This window comes from Limulus polyphemus, unplaced genomic scaffold, assembly GCF_000517525.1.
Source record: "Limulus polyphemus unplaced genomic scaffold, Limulus_polyphemus-2.1.2 Scaffold1021, whole genome shotgun sequence".
NCBI lineage: Eukaryota > Metazoa > Arthropoda > Merostomata > Xiphosura > Limulidae > Limulus > Limulus polyphemus.
Genome location: NW_013666631.1, coordinates 278,650 through 300,443, shown reverse-complemented (window position 1 = coordinate 300,443; position 21,794 = coordinate 278,650). Strand labels below are relative to the sequence as shown.

The following is a 21,794-nucleotide window of genomic DNA, read 5'->3' as shown; positions in this document are numbered from 1 at the left end:
CGAACCCACGACCCTCAGATTGGGAATCGAGTACCCTAACCACCTGGCCATGCCGGGGCGATTATGAAGGGATAGAGCAGAAGAAGATGGATGTTTGAGGGGGGCCCCCACACTACACAGACAGTGCCACCACCATCTTTCTTCGCACCACATTGTGCTGTACACAATCAGTTAAGAACTCTCCAAGGTCTACCCTCCAGTGGCTAGGAAAAGGTAAGTGGCAAGAGTCTCCCGTCCTCAACTTGAAGAATGGAGAAGAGAATTCACGTTGGGGCAAGGCCTGGAGAAGTGTCTGGATTCCTATTGGATACCTGCTGGAAAGGTCCTTTCTGGAGACAGTGCAAGGGGTCAACATGAAACCCTATTTTTAAAAGCTGGCAAATTCGAGCCAAAGAAGTGAGCAGTCACTTCGCTGGTGCTGGCTTTTGTACATGATAGTGGACACTGGTAGAGCCAGGGCAAATGGGTTCAGTGTTTTTCATTACCCTTGGGCTAATGCAAATTTTATGAAATAAACATACCCTGGGAAGTAACACCAGTCATCTGGCAGGATCCTATAAAAGGGAAAAAAATGTACTTACTCTCCTCAAACACGGTGTGTAGATTGAAGAACAGCAATCGGAGAGTTTAAATCCCATGAGAGAAGAATCAGCCAGATGATGAAAATAATGACAGAGGAACATGCGCTGAGTTGTCAAAATACCTGTTTGAAGGATCTTGTTCAATGACCAGCTAAAGTGAAATGCAAGAGAGTAAGACAGGTAAAAAGTCTGATGGGATAAAATGTGAAATAGCCTGCAAGTAACAATATTGAAGGAAGGATTTTCCAACCAGAGGAGTTGGCAAACCCATCCTGTAAGGGTAGAAAGTAAGAGGTCACTGAATGAAGACAACCCCGAAGGTAGAAACAGATGATGATGGAAACCCTGAAATCAAGATGTATGAACAGCCCAAACCAGACACAAAGACAATCCAGATCCAAATGAGCATAGAGGTGAGAAATAGGAAAGGACATGCTTTGTTCAAACTATTGGCTTCGTGTTCCTTATATCACCTTTTTTTGAAGACATTTCTCATTCTCATCTGGATCATTGTCATTTGGATGTCTGTGTGTGCCATTGATGCTTCCCATACACTCTTTCACCATATTTACTTACTTTCTTACCCCCACAAGATCTTTCTTCCTAAGGCTTCGGCTACTCATGAAAGTGATCGTTCTTTCTCACTCTTTCACCATATTTACTTACTTTCTTACCCCCACAAGATCTTTCTTCCTAAGGCTTCGGCTACTCATGAAAGTGATCATTCGTTCTTTAAACCATATTAAGGTCCCAATCAAGCATAGAATTAGGAGGAAGGGTTCAGTGAAGAAAGAAGGATCTGAACAAAGTGGAGAGGACAGGTGAAGAAAAAAACTTGGTGGTAATGGGAAAGTCAAAATTTAGTTGATAAAGCTGCCCAATAACAAGCAATGGTAGAAAGAAACAATCTATGGTCAAACAATCATGTGAAAAAAGGCCAAAAGGTGAGCCACAGTAGGACAACCCAAAGGGAGTGGTGGATGTTGACAGATGGACAGAGTTTAAGGATGACAAGAAATGGATAAGAGACCAGCCATGCAGGCAATGAACTAGACAAACCTCACCCATGAAACCGAGATAATATTCCTGGGTGAAAAAGAAATGTGTAGTTGGAGCAACAGATAGAGGGAATGGGGTCTGGATGCCAATGGACAAAGCATAGGAAACCAAAGTGGTGCTGGCCAAAGAGGTACCACCAGCAAAACCAGACAAATAGTGTCACACATATCAAAGCAAGAATATGAGGGAGAAGACAAAGAGGAGGGTAGGCATTCAGAAAAGGGGAGACCAGTCCAACCTAATAGCTTCAACTGCCAGAGCCAAAGGATGAGAAACAGGGGACCAGAAGAGAGGAAGTTTGATACCATGAAAACTACAAAGGCATCGATAAAAGATATGCCCAATTCAAAGTAAACTCAACAAAAAACCTAAGGGTGAAGAAACCACTCTATGGGTAGAATCCTGTCTGGCTGAGAGAAGCAATCTGCCACCAAGTTCAGAGTCCCTGGCACATGACAAGCCACAAGTTGGGCTTGATAGGAATGAACCCAAAACAGCATGCCCAATGCACAGAAGCAAAGAGTCCTGGAATGGATACCCACCTGAATGTTGATATAAAACACAACTATGAAACTGTCAGAGTGGATTGTAACCAACTGATCAACGAGAAGAGTGTAGAAATGGGAACTTGCTTTATGGGCAGTGAGAAGTTAGAGTTTGTTGATGTGGAATGAATACTTCTCCAGAGCCCACATACCCATAGTTATGTTGTTGTTCAGAAAACAGCCCTAGCATAACAAAAGTTTCTGTGAAGAGATGGAGTTCCGGTCTTGGGGGATGCAGTGGAAAAGGGATGCCACACTGTGGTATTGGCACAGTCAGGTGTACCAAATATTGAGTAGGCATGAGAAAAGACTTAGAAGGTTTAACAAGCCAATCCAGACAAGCAGACTCTTGCAGAACAATGCAAGTGTGAGATGAGTCCTTTCTAGAAGGGGTGAGGAGAAGCCAATTATCCATGTAATAATGGAACCTCAGCCCTAATCCATGAGCATGGCAGGTAAATGTCCCTATGACTTGACTGAAGACATAAGGAGCAGATGCAATGTCAAAAGGAAGATCATTGAATTGGAAGACTTGAGCCAGATGGAGGATGGGGAAATCAAAGTGTGTAAAAAGGCATCCAAAATGTAAGCCCTGGTCTTCCACAGACTAGGTGAAAAGAATCAATGGCAAGAAAAAACCTTCCACATGGAACCAAGGGATGACAAGAAACCAGTCTGAAAACAACGGCTTGATAACCAGATGCCAGACCTGATAGGGTAGTCATCAACAAGATGAATGATGACCATGACATTTGGAGGTGGGAGGATCGGAAGAAGGAGGAGGCTGGGAAGTTGGAATGGGAGGGGAGACATGGATTCAGCAAGCCTAGGAACAGAAACAGGAGTGTAAGGTTGAGAAAGACAAGAAACCAATTTAAACAATGGACTAATGTCATGCTACCTCAGCCTGGGTCTCTAGTGAGTCAAGAACACTCCTGAAGTCCTCCAGGTAAAGAAAAGGAGCTAAACAAAGATCACAGAGATATGAATGAGGGAAGTGTACATTAGTAAGGAGATCATCCTATCCCAACAGCAGAGGAACCCATTATGAAGGTATAGAGCAGAAGTAGTAGTAAGGGCCAATGAGGTGAAAAGAGAACAAAGTTCTCCAGAAAGCCCCTCTGAAGATTGATGAAGTGCCTCAGAAATAAGGTGAAGTGACAAGATGTAATGCAGGAGGGTGGTAAGAATTTAGAAAGAAATGAAAGCATCAAAATTGGGAACTAGAAAGAGAAACAGAAGTTAAGGGGCCCACCCCAAAGCAGATAGAAGAGATTCCCAAGACAGGGAATCAAGAAACAGAAATGAAGAGTGGCTGTAAGCCAGGACAACAGACTCCAGTTGATGAGGAGTACATGGCATGTGGGTACTGGTGAGCAGTTGTTCCAGAAATGAGTCCACAGAGACCCTAATATCAGGCAAAGAAGGGAATACAAAGTAATCTTGAGTATGGGTTTCATACAGAAGGAATCAAAAGACACAAGGGAAAAAGAAAGAAAGAACATATCTGTAAAATCACATCAAGGAAGATATTAAAAGGGTGAGGGTTTTCCTCCATAGATAAAATTATGCCTAGAGCAAATGCTGGTAAGAGAAATATCCAGTAAAAAGTATTGGCATCCTAATCATGCTCAAATGGGGAGAAGGAACATTGGCCAAATGGAAAGGAGGAGGAGACCCAGTAAGCATGAAGGAACTCACAAGATGTTGAACAATGAGTGACACATCCTCCACAGACAACAAGCCTTAAGTAGCCACAAGTCCCATGTTAAGAACATCATCACTACCACAGGATAAGGTGGAAGTTATTGTCACTTGAGAATTCATAATAGCGGGTATTTACCAAATGTTTTTTACTACGTAAACTTAAAGAAAGCTTGCTGGATATGTGAAACACAAACATTAACTAGGTAAACTTGACAAATATTAACTGTCTTGTAAACTATTGCATATCTCAAGTATCTGATTAAAAATTTTGGAACACGTTCATTCTAGACAATGGCAAGAAAAAGAATGAAGTTAATTCGAGTACAAGGGGGAGCTACTGCACAAGAAGGTTGTGTCACTCTCCTACTGATGGAGGATTATCATTGTACGATGATGACTAGCACAGTTGATGTTAAACACATTTTTAGGTTGGAGATAGCTCAAGGCTAGTGGTATCCAAACCTCACAGGCAGATGCACAAAGGAATCAAACTCAGAAAATATAGTATAACATGCGTAGCTAAACAAGAGTCCAGAGTAAACCACAAGTTAGTCAGCAACATACCTTCATTATGGGCCAAGGTTGAGTTATACTGTAGGTAATATTTTTATTAGTTAAGAAAATCTAGTAATGATGTAAGAAGTGTCCATTTATTTATATTATAAAACTATGGTAATAATGGAAAGACTGTAATTTCCATTGTTAGGATTAGAAATATTACAATAGTAAAAGTTTAATAAAATACATTTTAGTTTCATGAATTCCAGCTTTGTTTCTTTGATTCTCATGTAAAATTCCTCTAGTTCGCAACCTATGTAAAACGTAATGACTGCATATTCCTGGTATTTTAAATCCATACTATTTATTCAATAGTTCATTACTCAAAAACAAAACCTGTTACAAATCAGATTCTGTAATCTTACAGTTGGCCTCCATGTAATTTGATATTTTATCCATAGGAAGCTAATTCTACGATATAAATAATGATTTTAAAAGATTTGATATCTCTACAAAATCAAACTTTAAATAAAACAGTTTTTACAATATACTAAAACAATTTTGGAAATATTGTCAGTGACAAGTTACAACGTAATGGCTTTTTAAGCTTTAGTAATTATATTGTATTAACCTTTATGTTGAGAGCTCATAAGCTCTTGAAATGTTGGCTCTTCATTTTAAACATTTTTAGTTGGTGTGCTCTTTTATTTATATTATGCTTTAGGCCAAATGTTTTTTATCTCTATGATTCTTTGTTCTGTAAAAATTCCACAGGAAGGGCTAACATAATTTTTCTAGAATAACATGAAGAAAGTTTTCAAACACATAACCGAGTACAACACCTTCTGTTCCTGAGGATGTTGGAACTTGTTTCTTCTTTAATTCTACATGTCCCCTGCAATGCTGGCATTCATCATCATCAGATTCTGAAGAACTCTCCCCAAATTTTTGTGGCTTTTTATAAATACAGCAGCCTGTGCAAAACAAAATATTCTTGAAATTAAAACCAAAGGGAAAAACAATGCACTTTCAGTGGTAGAGTTGTAAAATTCTGTTTTGCAAAAAGACCATACCAATAAAAGTCAAAAGTAATTTTTTTTCTAATTCATAGCTATTTAAATTAACAATCACATACAACTAAAAAATACAATAACATAACATTTATTATAAAAATACAATAACATAACATTTATTATAAAAATACAATAACATAACATTTATTATAAAAATACACGTATATAATTCATGATTATTCTAATGAAAATATTTTACTTATTTTGTTTACAAACACATTAGATGTTTGAAAACAAATTAAAGCAAAAAGTAATAACCTAATGTCTTGACTTTTGGTAAAACAATAAAGAATGGCTTTAACTATCTGTATACTTGTTAATGTAAGTAAAAGTTTAAAAACAGTCAAAATGGGAGATTTATCATTTTCACTCGTATAACGTTTTAAATTTTCCATTTTGAGCATTACATTAAAATCAGTGTTACACAGCCTAATATGGTGGATTACTTAAAAATCATCATACCATCATGTAGAAAAATGAATTCTCACTGTCATATAAAATAAGAAATTTGTCAATATTAATTTTTAAAGAATGTACAGAACATTTTACATAAAAATCACTTTGTTTTAAACAGTAAGTAGTATGCTAAATACATACATAAAACCTGTGCAACTTTTTCTTTTCAAATTTTAATTTTTTTATTGAATATTTAAAAGATAAATACCTAGAAATCTACTAATAAAAAATAATGTCAGAAATGTTAAAAATTTATTTGCTAGTGGTGACTCTTATTAAGGAAATTTGGTTGACATAAAGTTACAAGACATAATAATAGTAGTATAATTTGTCTTTCTAGAGTTTATTCCATTAACAGTCACTGAATCACCATTTTTTCTATAGTATCATTTTAAGTCATCAACTTCATCCTCACTATTTTTTATTTTCTGATTTATACTGTCTCTAACCCAACTAGTGATTGTAGTCACAGCTGTCAGACTCTATTTTTTAGTCTCAATCCACAGTATTAACTTTTCTATGTTGCCACAGTTCAGATCCTCATCTGACAAAGATACAGTGCAGAGTAAAAGGTGTAAGTGTTCAGTCTGTTCGGAGGCAACTTAACTTTTACTTTACTGAATACCTTTCAATTGTTTTCACATGAAGCTGCAGTTAATAAAAATCTTAAAACACTTGCACAATGACTTTGCATAACTTCTGTCTTCTACATCATGTTGAATGTGCAGTGGTGTTAGTTGATGTCAACAAAACCTTCCTGCTCTACAATCAGTCTCCAGGTCTGTAATCAGCCAAGTCACACAATGAAGATAGATAATCATATCCTCCCTGGGTGATTCTAGTGTTGTTGTTTCCACATCAGCCATGTGACTCAAATGAAGAAGCACTTAACAAAATATGTAAATTGCTTATAACAAATGTAAAGTTATAACTTGATAAACCAATTATATCTGAGATGATCCCTTTCTTAAAGAAGGTAAACAGCATTATGAAGACACTTTATAGGAATCATCATCATTCAGTAGCTGAAGAATAGTGCATGATGATATTTTCCAGCTTTTGTTTTCCTTTTATCCAGCCATGTTGAACTCAAAATACATAGGTCATGACAAGGAGGAAGATTAACAAACTAAAACCAGAAATATTATCGGTCAGTTATTCTACATAGATATTTCTGTGAATCTATTTATTGATCAGTTACTTGTCCCAAGTTGTTGTTGTTTTTCAGATCTCTGACTCTTATATCTACCATCTTTGGGAATTTCAAGAATTATAAATGTATGATAATAGTATTCCAACCACACTGTATTTGTCAAATACATTGCTGATGACATGTTTCACTTAATCCAGGTTTATCAGGCTTGCTGGGATACAACAAACACAGTAGTGGTTGGAACACTATTTATATAAAGTATTATGCCTTTTTTTTTTTAAACATTACATTCTATATCTAGTCCTTTAGGGATTTTGGAAACAAACTATACATTTAGGTAATTCTCAACCAATCACCTTTTTATGTAGAATATTTTAACCAATCCTTATTGAGGTTTTCCACATGACATCACGAGCTGGGAAACCTGGAGTCTTAGCCATTGTGGATATTGAGCCACAATGTGTTTACTCCGGGCTTAGCAATGTGAATTTTACTTGTCTTGTGTGTCTTAGTGCCTTGGCTTCATCAGGTACCATCATGGTGATTGCTTGTTGTGCTGTTGAATGTAGCAATAGACAGGGACAAAAGCCTAGTCTTGCTTTCTATCATTTTCCAAAAGACAAAGATCTACATAATTGATGGATTTCACCTGTCAATCGGAAAGACTGGGAACAACCAGACTAAAGCTGTCTGTGTAACAAACATTTTATAATAAATGTATCCTTTTATACTATGGGATAAACATGTAAATGATCATCCAGCCCCAAAGCCAGGTAAAAGTTTTGATAACATGACAGTATCAGCCTGTATTATTATCCAAAATAACACACAAACACAACAAACAAACTTGTCAGAAGCCTTGCCTCTACCTTGTGGCTTGGCTCAAATATGGATTAGAATACCATGGTCATATTAATGATATTTTCATACATACTTAGATCTGGCATGCACTAAACTATACCAGTCCATCACATTATAATTTTTTTCAACAGTATCTAAATGACATTTCAATGTTAGAATTTTCCTGTAAGTCTGGAAATTTTAACATGCCAGCCAAAAAAAGATCAAAAATAGTTTCACTTTAATTCAGTTCTTCATGAACAATTACACAGGCCTGTAAATTTAAACTTCATAGAAGTGGTTCTGGTTTTAATAACGGATTTTCCATAATTCAGCTATGTAGATTTTGAAAATAATATATATATATATATATATATTTTTATCATGTAAGGATTTTATACAAATCTGGAAGAAAAAACCTCTTACTTAGATCAAATTATTATTTCGCTTACCACAATTAACATTTTTTATTATTATTGTTTGTTAACAAAAATACAAACAAACAGAAAAAAGGGAAGAATGTGAGACGAGCTAAAAGTTTGTAAATGAAAAAAATTCAGAGCCATTCTACGAAGCCGTTATGCCGTGACTAAAAATTGTGATGTGTACATGTTCACATACTCATCCTGCAGATATGTCAATAATCTGACACATTTTTCCAGAAATTTAATTCTACACCTATAGAAAATTCTAAGAAGGAAAGAAATGATTACATCTAAATAAAAACATTAATACTAAAATAAATTACATTTGTCTTCTGGATTACAGTGTGTACTCAGATACATTTTATATTTTCAACCCTGTTAACTAACAACACATCAACAACTTCAAAAAAAAATCAATAAGCTGTTATATGAAATGTAAAAAAAAAACATATCTCATAATACATCATTTTTAACTGATAATCATAAGGAATCTGCAGCTTATAGGTCAGGTGTTCTCAAATTTTTAGGACTCCCGTTCGTGAACCTGAAAAACTGTGAATTCACATACTACAGTTCTTTATATACAGTTTATTCTGAAGCTAAAAGAATATGAAAAACTGTCATACAACTTACTGTTCATGACCACCTGGGAGCCACAACCCACAGTTTGAGAACACCAGATTTATGGTAACAACTTAGTCTATTTCAACAAAATATATAGAAATTAAAAACAATATATAAAGAAACAGTCCAAGATTTAACGGAAAAGTAGTCAGGACAAGTAACTGATCAATAAACAGATTTACAGACTGATTATATCTCTAGGTACAAAGAATCCTTGCAGACAAAATGACACAGTCACTTGGTAAAACCAAACTGCTTTACACCTGCATAGTTAGATCATTATTACAGGACACATACATATCTCACAGGAAATTCCTCTGCAAACCACGTGCATCAAGCTTTAACAGTGTTTAGAACTCGCTAAATTCAATCTATACTAACAAAATAGCCCGTGTGTTTGTGTGCCAGTCAGTACCACAGCTCAAAAAGGAAAGAACCTAAAGACCTGAAACTTTGCAAAGATACTAAGGGAATTTTGAGAATGTAGACCTAGGTATTATTTTTATTATACACGGACTTTTCTCTACGTTAAAATACTTTTTAGTTGCAAGCTTTTGGCTCTCTTACCAGAGCCTTCATTGGGCAACAATGTACTGGGCAATAAAACTGTTTCAAATAGGTATCTAGGCAACAGTCATAACAATAACTGACATCTGATATTAAATACATGGAATTATGATGAATATAGAATATAAATCAATTGCTTCAATGTAACAGACATCAGGAGATTACAATTATACGTATTATGTAAAGAAAAATAAAGGAACATTTCATACTTCAAATAATACATTGTAAAATTAAAAGTATAATTTTACATCAAAACCACAAAGATATCATATTTGTGTAAGTTGAGTAGTTTGGCTAGCTGAGAGTGATTGTTAAATTGAGGGCTGAACAAGAGTTTAGGTTCTATTCCATACAACGGTTTTCACAAACTTGTTGTTACAAAACCTGTTATTCTACATTTTTTTAAAAAAAGAAACCAAGCATAAAAGTGTCACAATTTATTTATCATTTCCACCAGTAATGTAGAACAATGACAGTTTTGTAACAAGTTTAAAAAAAACATGCATAAAAGTGTTAAATTTCTGATTTTCAAATTGATAAAAACTCTAACTATTACTCATGTAGGGAAAAACAAATATGACCATGTTTGAAAAAAAATTGAAGGAGATAAGAATGATGCAAAACTTTCTTCGAGTTTAAGTTTGTGTCTGTTTGTTCACATCTTTCAGCCCCTTTAATAGTAGGCCTATAACGATATGGACTAAGCTTACTCTGGTTTAGTGTCTGTGACGTCAAATTTTTAGTGTCAATGAAAACTTTTAAATCTAATTTTTTCCACAGAAAACGGGCCAGATTTTTGGTCTCATTTAAGTGGAAATAACATCAGAAATGTTTTTTGTATTTTACAGATGTGGTGTCAGAATAAAAATCCATCAAATGCTGTCATGTTTACTGACAAACAAGACTAACTATTTCATAGAATAGACAAGTTGAACCCAAAAATTTCTGCAAAAATAAACTGGTTTTTGTCCATTTTAGTTTCGGAAAGGAGAGGGGAGTTAGGTATGATAAATGTTTTTGACACTGATTATGTACCTCTGAGTAAAATGTAAAGAAAAAAAAAACAATTCTGAATGCCAATCACAATCAGCAAAATATATGCAAAAGTGACAGTGAGATTCCACAATAAACCAAAAATTTCATTTAACCAGAGGCAATGCAATGACTGTTAGGGGGTGTGTATGTGAACTTTACAATAAATCTGTGATTTCATTTATTTTATTAAATTTTTATGCTCTTAAGCCATTTATCTAACAGAAATATGACCTTTTGGCATGTACTGTTACATGAAAAGCGAAATTTTGATCCTTTCTGTTTAAATATAGCTAAATATCGGACCTCTGTTCAGGTGATACCTGGGCAATGCTGGGTAAGGACTGCTAGTATAAAAAAAATTAAATGAGCCATATTATCATCATCTTTAAATCAGTGTTTTAAACTAGATTTTGGTGTGACATTATAGTAAGATCAGTGGTGATTCCTTAATCTATGTCAACTTTTAAAGCCAATGTTCCAAATATGAAAATGTTATAATCGTACTGATTTCTGTGCCATACTCTCAGTACTGAGGCATTCCTTGCTTTAACAACTGTTTTTAAAAACTCATTTTTCATTAAATGTGCACATTCAATATCATTTTCTAGCATATTGCACATTTCAAAAAATTGAATACTTTGTGCCTGTAGCATCTATGTGTTAGTCTGAGGTACATTGTTTAAAAATTATACTGTATGTTAACACTATTGAAAATACTGGGTGTTTATTTAGTGCTTTTTTTTGGTAATTTTTGAGATTTAGTATTTAAGAAACATTTGGGTACAACAGTTAAATATGTGTACTGTTATCCATTTGATAAATATTTATGTTTATAGGCTTAGCATATGCCTACAAACTTACAATAAATCTAAACTAAATACAGAATACTTTCTTGTTTGTTATATAGTATAATTTATTTTAAAACTATTTTTAATTACTGATGTGCTTTGCTGTTCTTTTCACATCTTATTTAGGTAACTTTGTTTCTTCGATATTATTAAAGATACATATATATGCTTTTAAATTCTTTCAGCCAATTTAGCAAATTTCCTAAGCTGGGATAACATATTTTAAAATACTGCCAAATTTGTACTTCAAAGCATTAATAAATCTAATGATAAAGTTTTATTATCATTTAATATACAAGAAAATGTAAACTTTATTCAGCCAATATTAAAGTTCTTTTACATGTAATTCCTACCTCAAGAAATAAACATCTAATACATTCAAATAACCATTGGACACACGAGTTATACAATTACAGGTTCACACACACATTCTTACTTTATAATTTTCAGTCTCCCTCTTTATTTTCTATTAATCTGTGCATGCACATAACATTTTACAAGAAAATAATACTAACATTTAGACTTCTTTTTGTTTAAATGCTCATTGTCCACTGTATCACTTCTCCACGACACCTTTTTGTCCGGCTTGGGTTTCTTAAGTTTAAGTCTGACCACCTGACCCTCCTGTGGGGAAAAACAAATTTGATGCTTGACAGTATTTTTATCCAAGAAGAAAACTCGATGAAATATTTTCTGTCCATTACAAAAATTTTCAAGCAAATTTTGACTATTAAAGAATTTTTACAGTCTACGCAGTTACATCCTAAATAATGAAACATTTCTAACACATTTTGTTCCATTAACATTCTAAAATGTTTATTGCCTTTTTATGTACTGGTATCTCTTTCTGTTAAAATCAATATAGATAATTCTTCTAAAAAAGGTTATTGGATCATTAACAATAATAAAAAGGTTCTAGACTGCCTTAATAATTTACATATTATGAACACTTTTCTGCTTAATTCTTTTGATTTTACTATTCTTATCACTAAAATACCCTTAAAGATCATATTAAAGTATTTTATTTTCTTTTTTAATCATTATTTGAATGATAACTGTAAAATTTTCCATTGACTTTTAAATGAGGAGAAATGCAAGAATATTTTCACTTACTGTATATTCAATAATTACATTGAATTTGGTCATAATATTTATAAACAATATATAGGAATTCTGATGGCTTCTAACTTTTCATCAAATGTAGCTAATCATTTTTTTTTTTCAATTATGAGCAGTGTGTGCCAGATAGTTTTTGCCATGATCAGTACAGTACTGATCAAAATTTGCTTCAATCTGCATCTGCTAAAGCCTGCCCTCTCATCATTTCAAGAAATATTAAAAGATTTTTTATCTTTAGTACAACATTAAAACAAGTGACTACAGGAAATTTATACAATACACCAAAATAATCCCTGATTCACAAAATAACAAACAACCAAATACCAAAATAAAGATAAACATAATACAGAAATAAAGTGATTACATACAATGAAAATGGCTCTACTGATACTTCTGTGCATATGCATGTTGCTCAGCTGGTTCTGTCTCCGACTGACAGGAGCCATTGTAAAGCAGGAGGAAGGTGGCCATGCACTTTTGTGATATTTCACAAATATGAAAATGTTACTGTTTTAATTAGCATTTGATTAGCTTAACTGTTGCTGTGTTTTATTGAACAAATCAACTGCATTAAATTCACTGCATGTTCTTAATGGCCATGCATGCTACCTACCACACTGTGAATAAATATGGCTCAATCAGTTAGCAGTCACTATGCTGTAGCAGAATGATGACCACTTACAATAGAAAAAAAATTGATTTTAAAAATTTCATTTCAAATTCTCATTGAAGTTATAAAAAGAAACAAAAGAACAAAAAAACTGCATTGTGATTCAACTGATTATTTTTATGAAGAAAACATGTGTCAATCGTGTGCACAACAAACACAACCGTAACTGTCAGAAAACCCATCATTTACAGCTAGTTGCAAATAATGTGCTAATCAATTTACAGATTCCCATGTAACATGTTGTGTCATGTTGGCATTCATGATGTTGCTTACATTATCATGCATACATGTTAAGACACTGCCTTCCAAACCCAATCTCTCTACTACGGTGTTTAACTGGTCAGCAAGGTTTTCTGCTGCATGTCATTCTGGCATACTTTGTAAAATATTGGATCAAACCTTTCAGATTTTGATGTAATGACAAGTGATTGTCATGTAGTTTTCAGTATTTAGTGCTGTCCAACAGTCAATGGTAAATGCTACTTTATTAGCTTTTTCCAATTTTTCCCAGAGAGAGTCCATAGAGCCTTAGTATTATTACTCTAGTTTTGAGGTTATACTTTTTCTCACAGGCATGTATTATTCACGTTCCACAAAACCCATTAATACATTAATGTACCCTCAACAATACTTACAGACAGCATGTCTTCAGTTACCATAGGTCACAAACATGGGAAACTACAGCATGTAGCCAAATAAAACCCATGAAACTAAAACATAAAATTACATCTACCCAAGAAATAAAATAATGGCATAGGCGAGGAAATAACAAAATGCAAAATAGAATATAAAGTAGTGGTAAAACTCACCAAATTAAAATAACTATTAATAAAACAAGAAAACGACGTTTCGGGCATCAGCCTTTCATCAGGTTACCAGTGGCAATATTACCTAAACACCCTTCAATTCAGAATATCATTTTAAGACAGGTAAATTATTGAAATAAAAAATAAACTCACATCTTCATTGTGCTTGTCATCAACAAACTGTTCGACAGTCACTGTTTCATGTACCGTTTCCGTAGGACGTGATTCAGCCATTAACTACGTATATACATCAGCCTATTAATTAAGTCTAATAATCAGGAATTAAAAAAGAAACTATAACTGATAATAAAAAACTGGTTTATTCATGAACTTTAAAAATTATTTTTTTAACAGAACTTAGTTTAATCTTAAAATATGCAGATCTTCATTACAAGTTTTACCAAGTGAGAAACGCGTTCGCAGAACTGATCACAACACTTTCCAAATGTTAGACTCACAACACGCTAGGGGAACTATAAGATAATCAGTCGATATCGAAAATATAATCTTCATCTGTTAAATTAAGAAATAGCCCTAAAAGACATGATAAAACAAAACGAGCTAAATGAAGAATCTAAATAAAGTATGCGCCAAGTTAAACAATTCAAAGCACAATATCAATTATAAATAAAAATACATCATAGTTGGTGTTATAAAACAAGTGCAAAAAATATACAATGAAACAAAATACACATAAAGTAATTGAAAAAAGTGTTCAAAATTGGTAAAACATACGGCTATAACAAAAACTTTATTATTATTTGGAACTTTTTGCGCAGAAGACCTTCGTCAGGCAGTTTAAACCGTGTTACTTAGTAAAAAAAGGCTTAGACAGAATCGTTGAAGGGTTATTCTTATAAAGGGATTCTAAATTACGTACGTACTGCGTTGAGCATGTTAACAAAATATTGTTAGAAGGAACACTGTTGAAGCAGTTCCATAAACAGTTTTATAACGGAATACAAGTATTAAAGTGATAGAAATTGGATTTTATAAATTAAAAGGACACAGAAAAATAATAAACATAAATTCGAAGAATGATAAAATAGTAATATATTAATAATAATGATGATCAGGAAAATATGAGTAGGAGGTTTCGATTTAACGGGGTGGCAAAGTGATATTAAAGGAAACTGTAATCACTTAAAAGAAAAACGTTCATTAATTCCGTGTGGTGCGAGATAATTTAGTTGAAATATAAGTTTATATTTTAGCCTTTCGCGATCATTCTTGTTGTGGGAGCATGTTATAAAACGAGTACTCTCATGTCGTCAATTCCGTTGTGATTCAGGTAGTTGAAGTGTTTGTGAACTGGGTGGACGAGGATGCAGTTACGTACAAGTCGGAGATGTTCACGAAATCTGTCACCTAATCTGCGTATAGTTTCCCCAATATAGAGTTGTTTACATCTAGTACAGTGAATGCAATAAATAATGCACTCTGGTGTCAGGTGAATTGGCCTTTTACGTGTAAAGTAGAGGTAGAACTGGAGGTAGTCGACAAGTTGGTGATATAATCGCATGTGAGGCAGATAGTTCATCCACATGGACAAGTTCCGTTAATCTGTGCAAATAAAAACACTTCAATCTGTAATTTGGAATGTACTAGACAGTCTTTCAAATTCTACATGAAATACTACTAGATTTTGCCCAGATGCAAGTTCTCTTGTGTAGCTATAAGATCAACCCTCAGTCAAACTAATACCCCATCAAACTTACTTCATATATTTTAAAATAAACCAATTTAAGGTGAAAAATTGCAAGGAAACAACTTTTTGTATTTAATAACTTCAAATGTATAAGTGATATCTGAATCAATCAAAATAACTATCAAATCTCTCGAAATCAGAGTAGAATTCAAACCATACAAAATGCCACTAGACTTCCTTGAACAGATTAAGAATCTCGTACATCTTCCAGAAATACCTAATGTTGCATGCCAATTACATTGCACAGACTGCTCTGCTTATACACTGACTTATCAAAATATGTCTTGACACAAAATCATAGTGAAGTCTTTATTATCACTGCCTTAATATGATTTAGTCAGGAACAATCAAAGGTAAAATAACTATCTTACAGCGAAGGTTTTAAGAGTGTGTCAAATGATCTGTGATATGTTATACTCCGAGTAGTCTTAAAGTGATTTTAGTAAAAAGTTATATTGCTTTAGGAATCATTTAGAACGATCTGATCAGAAATGAAGAATTGAAAATAAAACATAGGATCTTGTAACTGGATATTCTTGGTGACTTTTCAACTGCAGGAAGGCTGTGGGCCATCCTTTCTACAAGATCCTTAAACTAAAGTAGGTAGGATCAGTTTAGATAAAGCATCACCCTAGGCTTGAATAATTACCATTCTGCAAGGAAAATATATCACATATATATCAAGTATATCACATTGGAGTCTGGTGTAATTTGTTTCTATGTAAAGCCACGGTCTAAACCAGTGGTTCCTGGACCCCTGGTGGTCCACGAAAATAATACCATCTCATTAAACAAGTAAGTTTTTTAATTCTGCTGTTTTTTTAATTGCACCCTCAGTCATATATGTCTTTTATTTGATAGTGAAAAATGGAAAAACAAGTTAATTATTAGTAAGAAAACCAGTTTGTTGGGTAGATAGAATCTTTCAAAAAACATGGGGGGTCCTTGGTGGTGAAATTTACCAAATTACCACTTATGATAGACTCAAAGATATTTTATGCAGTTAAAAGTTAGGCTGTTGCAGGCCATTTCAAACCCGTATTTTAAAGAACAGAGGTGCTATACCGTACATATATATGTATAGGCATTACATATATGCTTATACTTCACGTATAAATATCCCATGCAGTACACAATATATAGCCTGTACCACACTTGTCACAATACAAAACAGTCAATTTGTTCCATGTGTGTCTTCAAATAATGTACAACCACCACTTCATACTAAATTAAATGGTTCTTGCATCTTCATAAGTTTGCCAGCTCTCAACACTGCAGTACTTTTCAGTTTTATAACCAGGAAAATGGTGCTTGGCATCCATATTTGTTTTGCTTATTTACTTTTTGTCACAGCTTTTAACGTAAAATCCCTTTATATACACTCATTAGAAGCATTCAATAAGAAGAATCAAATTATAATTTTTATCACTCTTCTTATTATTTAGATCTAGTTAGTTTTGTTCAAGTTTTTGATTTAAAAAAAGAAAGAAAATGGAATATATGCAAATAAAGAGTTGCTGTGTATGTGACAATGATACCTATTGTAATAACACTGTGAAGCTAAAAAATTAGATTATGTAGGAGGCTTAAAGCTGTAAATATTTAAAATAATTAGAAAATAGCCTTTATTGGACTGCTATCTATTAAGTATGAAATTACTTCCAAAAAAACCTCAAAACAGCAGAGTACATGAAAGTGGTTTGGATATATACTGCAACTAGGTCCTAGTTTTTGGTATTAAACCCCTGTATTTTATTATTAAAATAAACAGTGTTGTCCATTAACTGAACACATACTTTGTTTTGTTCAAAGTAAAAGTAGAAATTTTAAAGAAAAAGAGATTTTCTCTATTACATTAAAACTCAAAAAAATTATTATATTTTTTTAATTGTAGAGATACTGTGAAACTGAGTGCTTTCCAAAACTACATAAGAACATTTATATTTTATTAAACAAAATGTCTCATCACAAATGCAATTCAGGAGTTTTTCAGTGATACTAAATCACTTCTGTGTATTTTATAATGTTTCTAAAACAAAACATTCAACAAAATTACTACCTAAATAATTATATTAGAGCAGCACTTCCCGTCTGGTGGTTCATGAACAAATAAGGGTTTGAGAGGTTCATGAGAAAAATTTGGTAATGGCATCTTTTTCACTTTCCTGATTCTACAGTTCTTACCAATATCTTAATTATCTTCTAGCTTACTAAAATATTTATGGAAGGAAATAGTTTGATGCAGAGCCAGATTTAAGACTCTCTTCTGTTGAGCCGAACTTTAAAGCACTATGTTCTTCAAAACAGCTCAGAAGTCTCATTAGTTTTACTTAAATAGATTTGTTTTAAATTTTTATTTTTTAAGAATTATATTTCAATTTTAATGGGTACTAACTACAAACTGATGACAATATCAGAGATTCAGATTTTATTGCAAATGTGTTACATATTATGTGACACAGAAACTTTTTCTTTTCAATAAATTCAACATGATCAAAGTAATTCTAATTTTACAAAATTTATTACTGCTTAAAAAAAAGGGATTGCTGCAAAAACTATTATTACTCAACAGGTTCATAAAGAGAAAAAGGTTGGGAACCAACGTACCAGAGCATTTTCTATGCATCATCAGTAAGGGTTAATTTTTGTTTTAGTAATCAAAGTTTCTTATTATACTTTATTTAAAACTAAAAGACAGACAGAACTCAGTCTATCAAAACAATACTGTTTTAGCTGGTATGTATAATGTAGTTTATAACTCACAGTGAAATTTATTATATTACAATTACAAAAAAAAAACATACAGATGAATGCATCAGTGAATGCTTTTAAAACCAACAAATTATAAACAAACATTAATACAAATCTTTTAGTCAGGATTACCTTCTTCTAATTTCTATTATTATTTCTTAACATCTTGTTTTCCATTGACATCACTTACAGAAATTTTATCATCAGTAAGACTTTTACATTTATAAAATAGTGCAAAATTTAACAAAATAAATTCTCAGTAATAGTACACTGAGCAACAAAGCCTTTGTTCTACAGTTTCACATATTTTGGAAAAAAAATCACCAATATTACTTACAGATTGTAACAAATTTTGTCAGTAACAAATATGCTTATTCAAATCAATCTAGTTTTTCTGTATGTTTCAGTTGACAAACTATTCTTTGTCGTTATAGTTGGCATCACTTTACGTACAATGAAAATTATTTTTATTCTCATAAATAAGAATAGTGTAATACTCTCTACTCAATCCTAATGAAAACACTTCAATCTCTACACATGTACTAATTCACATTCTAAGTGATGCTTTAAACTTTGTCTTCCATGACACATATTTTAAACTATTTAATAACTGCCAATTTATGCTGTTAGCATTTAGAAGATTTTGAAGTATTCTTGAAATCACTACTTGTGCATGTGATATCAAGAATGTGTTATAAACAACAGTAGGTCCAAGTGCTAGGTTTCCCCAAATTTGTTGATTTCACGCCCGAGATAATTAAAATACTCTAGCATTAATTTAAAATTTTATCACAATTATGCATTTTAATATTTCAGCATCTGAAAAACTAATAAAAAATATACATAATTTTCATAGTAAAATAACTTTTGTTTCCAACATACAATGAACAAAACCATCATACAGTGATATCAAAGTTTCTACACATAACAAGTTAGCTCATTGCACAAGAAAGTAACTGAACTTGTTTTTCCACTCTGAAGAGTTTTAATATTTTTCATATTGAAATCAAATCAATAACTTCATTGATATGTTGAAAAAACTTTGCTTAAATATATAAAAAAATGAAGTGTTGCCTTTTTTTGTTTTTTTCAATTAAACAAACATATATATTTTCAGTATCAATACTCGATTGCACTAAGTGATACTTGTTACAACCTGAATCTTGAAATATTTTTCCAAAATAAACTATTCCTCACAAGCATTTCCTAAGGTTTAACAGCATTTGAACACAATTATCCACACATACAATACTGTGGACCTTTTATTAATAAAATAATGAACTTTCTTTCCACTTCCAAGTACTAAGAACTTCAATTTTATTAAAAAACTTCTTCCCAATAAACATACATACTGTATATAATTTCCAGCTACACAAACTAAGTTTTATCCTAATCATATATACGTTATTGTTTATCCTAGTGAAGCTATTTACGCAACTAACTGGGAGTACATTATTTTATTACTTATTTTTTACCTATGAGAAATAGCACGATGATTTTAAAGATAAACCACATGTTAATGAAATACTCTAACAACAAACGTCAATTTTCATTTAACTACTGCTGAAACAGTTTTCTAGACCTATACTAACATATCAGAAATAACTTTTCAGCCACAACTTTACATTTTCAGCTCTTCGATGTAGCAAAAATAAGATTCCAAGTGAATTTGACTAAATCTATCATGATGTAGAAATAACATTCAACTCCAGATGCCCACAGATTTCTCATAACTGTACTTCTACCACAAAAATTAACTTATTTTTAGAGCAAACTGCATAGTTCACATTTTGTCATAAACAATTATCATGATTCCAAACAGAAATTTATAAAAAATTAAATGCTTATAATTATATAATTAGAAGGGTTTGAAAGCTATATTATGACACAACCCCTCCTTTACTAATTTTAACCTTCCGAGTTCTCAAAACACGTTTTTCATAATATATATGAAAATTATCATGAATTATGATGAAACACACTGTACAATAACAAATATCTTTTATGCTCAGTGTAATTAATTTAATGTGAAAGCTCTAAGTTTTAAAAATTCTGATAATTGCTTCCAAATGATGCACAGAATATTTAAGTAAACATGACTTTTTGCAAAGCAACCAATGTAGTTTCTTATATACAAGCAAGTTTCAATAATAGTAATATACATGAAAATTATAAGAAAAACATAGTAGTAAAAAAAATAAATGCATATAAACATGTAAATTGGGTAAAACCTCCATATTTAACGCAAGTACTTTCATAATTTCAATACAACATACTTTATACCACATTTATGACAGAAACCTAATTTTCATCATAAATCAATTTATAAATCTTTGATCTGTAAATAATTTCTATCTATAGTAAAACAAATATGGCACAAATTTTTAATGGTTTGGAGAAGTCAACTGAGACAAGGTACTAACTAATGTACCCTCAAGACAGCTTCGAAATTTTTGTTTTGCTTATTAAGCCCAAGCTACACAATACACTATCTGAGCTCTGATATTTACCACCGAGCAACTGTAGGCAACAACTTTAAATACTGAAGAACTTCAAAAGAATAATTATGAAGCATCAAAAACAATTCAACTCTCAAGAAAAAAAAGGCACTTAATACTCACACTTCTCTTAGATAATTACTTCAGTCACTTTGAACTGTACAAGGTCACACAAAAAAGTTTAGAATTATTTCTCATACAGTATGCAAAGACCAGCTACATTTATGTTCAATATACCTTGTTATTTACCAAACTTGACATGTTAGCGTTTGATAGAAGATTTAGTATCCTTTAATATGCCTTCTTCTGCAAAGAAAAAAAGGCATTTAATTAACATCTTTTTTTTCTTTTTAGATAATAATAAGAGACAAAATTCAAATATTAGTGCTATATTTTCAGATGATACTTTTTTGAATAAATAATTGTAGATGTAGTTGGCATTTATGGCAAAGGTAGTAAGGCTATCTTGCACTGTCCCCAATTTTGAACTACTGGCCAGAAGGAAGACAGTCGGTCAGAAGCACCCTACCACCCACACTAAGGGATTGACTTTCACTCTTATAATGCACCCACAACTTAAAGTGGGGTGGAGATTTTTTGGTAACATATGGATTCAATGCCTACTCCAGCATTCTGGGCTTTAACACAAAGCCAATCCACACTCCAAATAAATAAATAAATATATATATATATATAAGTAAATAACAGCTTATTTACAAATATACTGTTATCTACTTTTTTTTTAATTAAATGTATATACACACATTAATAGAATATAACAATTAGGCTTAACAGTCTAAAATACTGTTACTTATAGCTTTGTTAATATGG

The 21,794-nt window shown here is 32.5% G+C and overlaps 1 protein-coding gene across 3 annotated transcripts in view; it reads right to left on the bottom strand.

Annotated features, from left to right (window-relative positions):
* The window catches only part of LOC106461740 (protein phosphatase 1 regulatory subunit 11-like), a 22,029-nt gene extending 7,562 nt beyond the window's left edge, over positions 1–14,467 (bottom strand). For all 3 annotated transcript variants that reach the window (XR_002611045.1, XR_001290944.1, XM_013921587.1), the window contains exons 1-3: positions 14,160–14,467; positions 11,927–12,035; positions 5,233–5,364 (exon numbers count right to left, since the gene is read on the bottom strand). Coding sequence is in view for 1 of the 3 variants with exons in the window: in XM_013921587.1 (XP_013777041.1) it covers positions 5,233–5,364; positions 11,927–12,035; positions 14,160–14,240 (322 nt within the window). In the remaining 2 variants the exon portion in view is untranslated. The remainder of the gene's footprint in view (positions 1–5,232; positions 5,365–11,926; positions 12,036–14,159) is intronic.
* Positions 14,468–21,794: the final 7,327 nt, after the last annotated feature.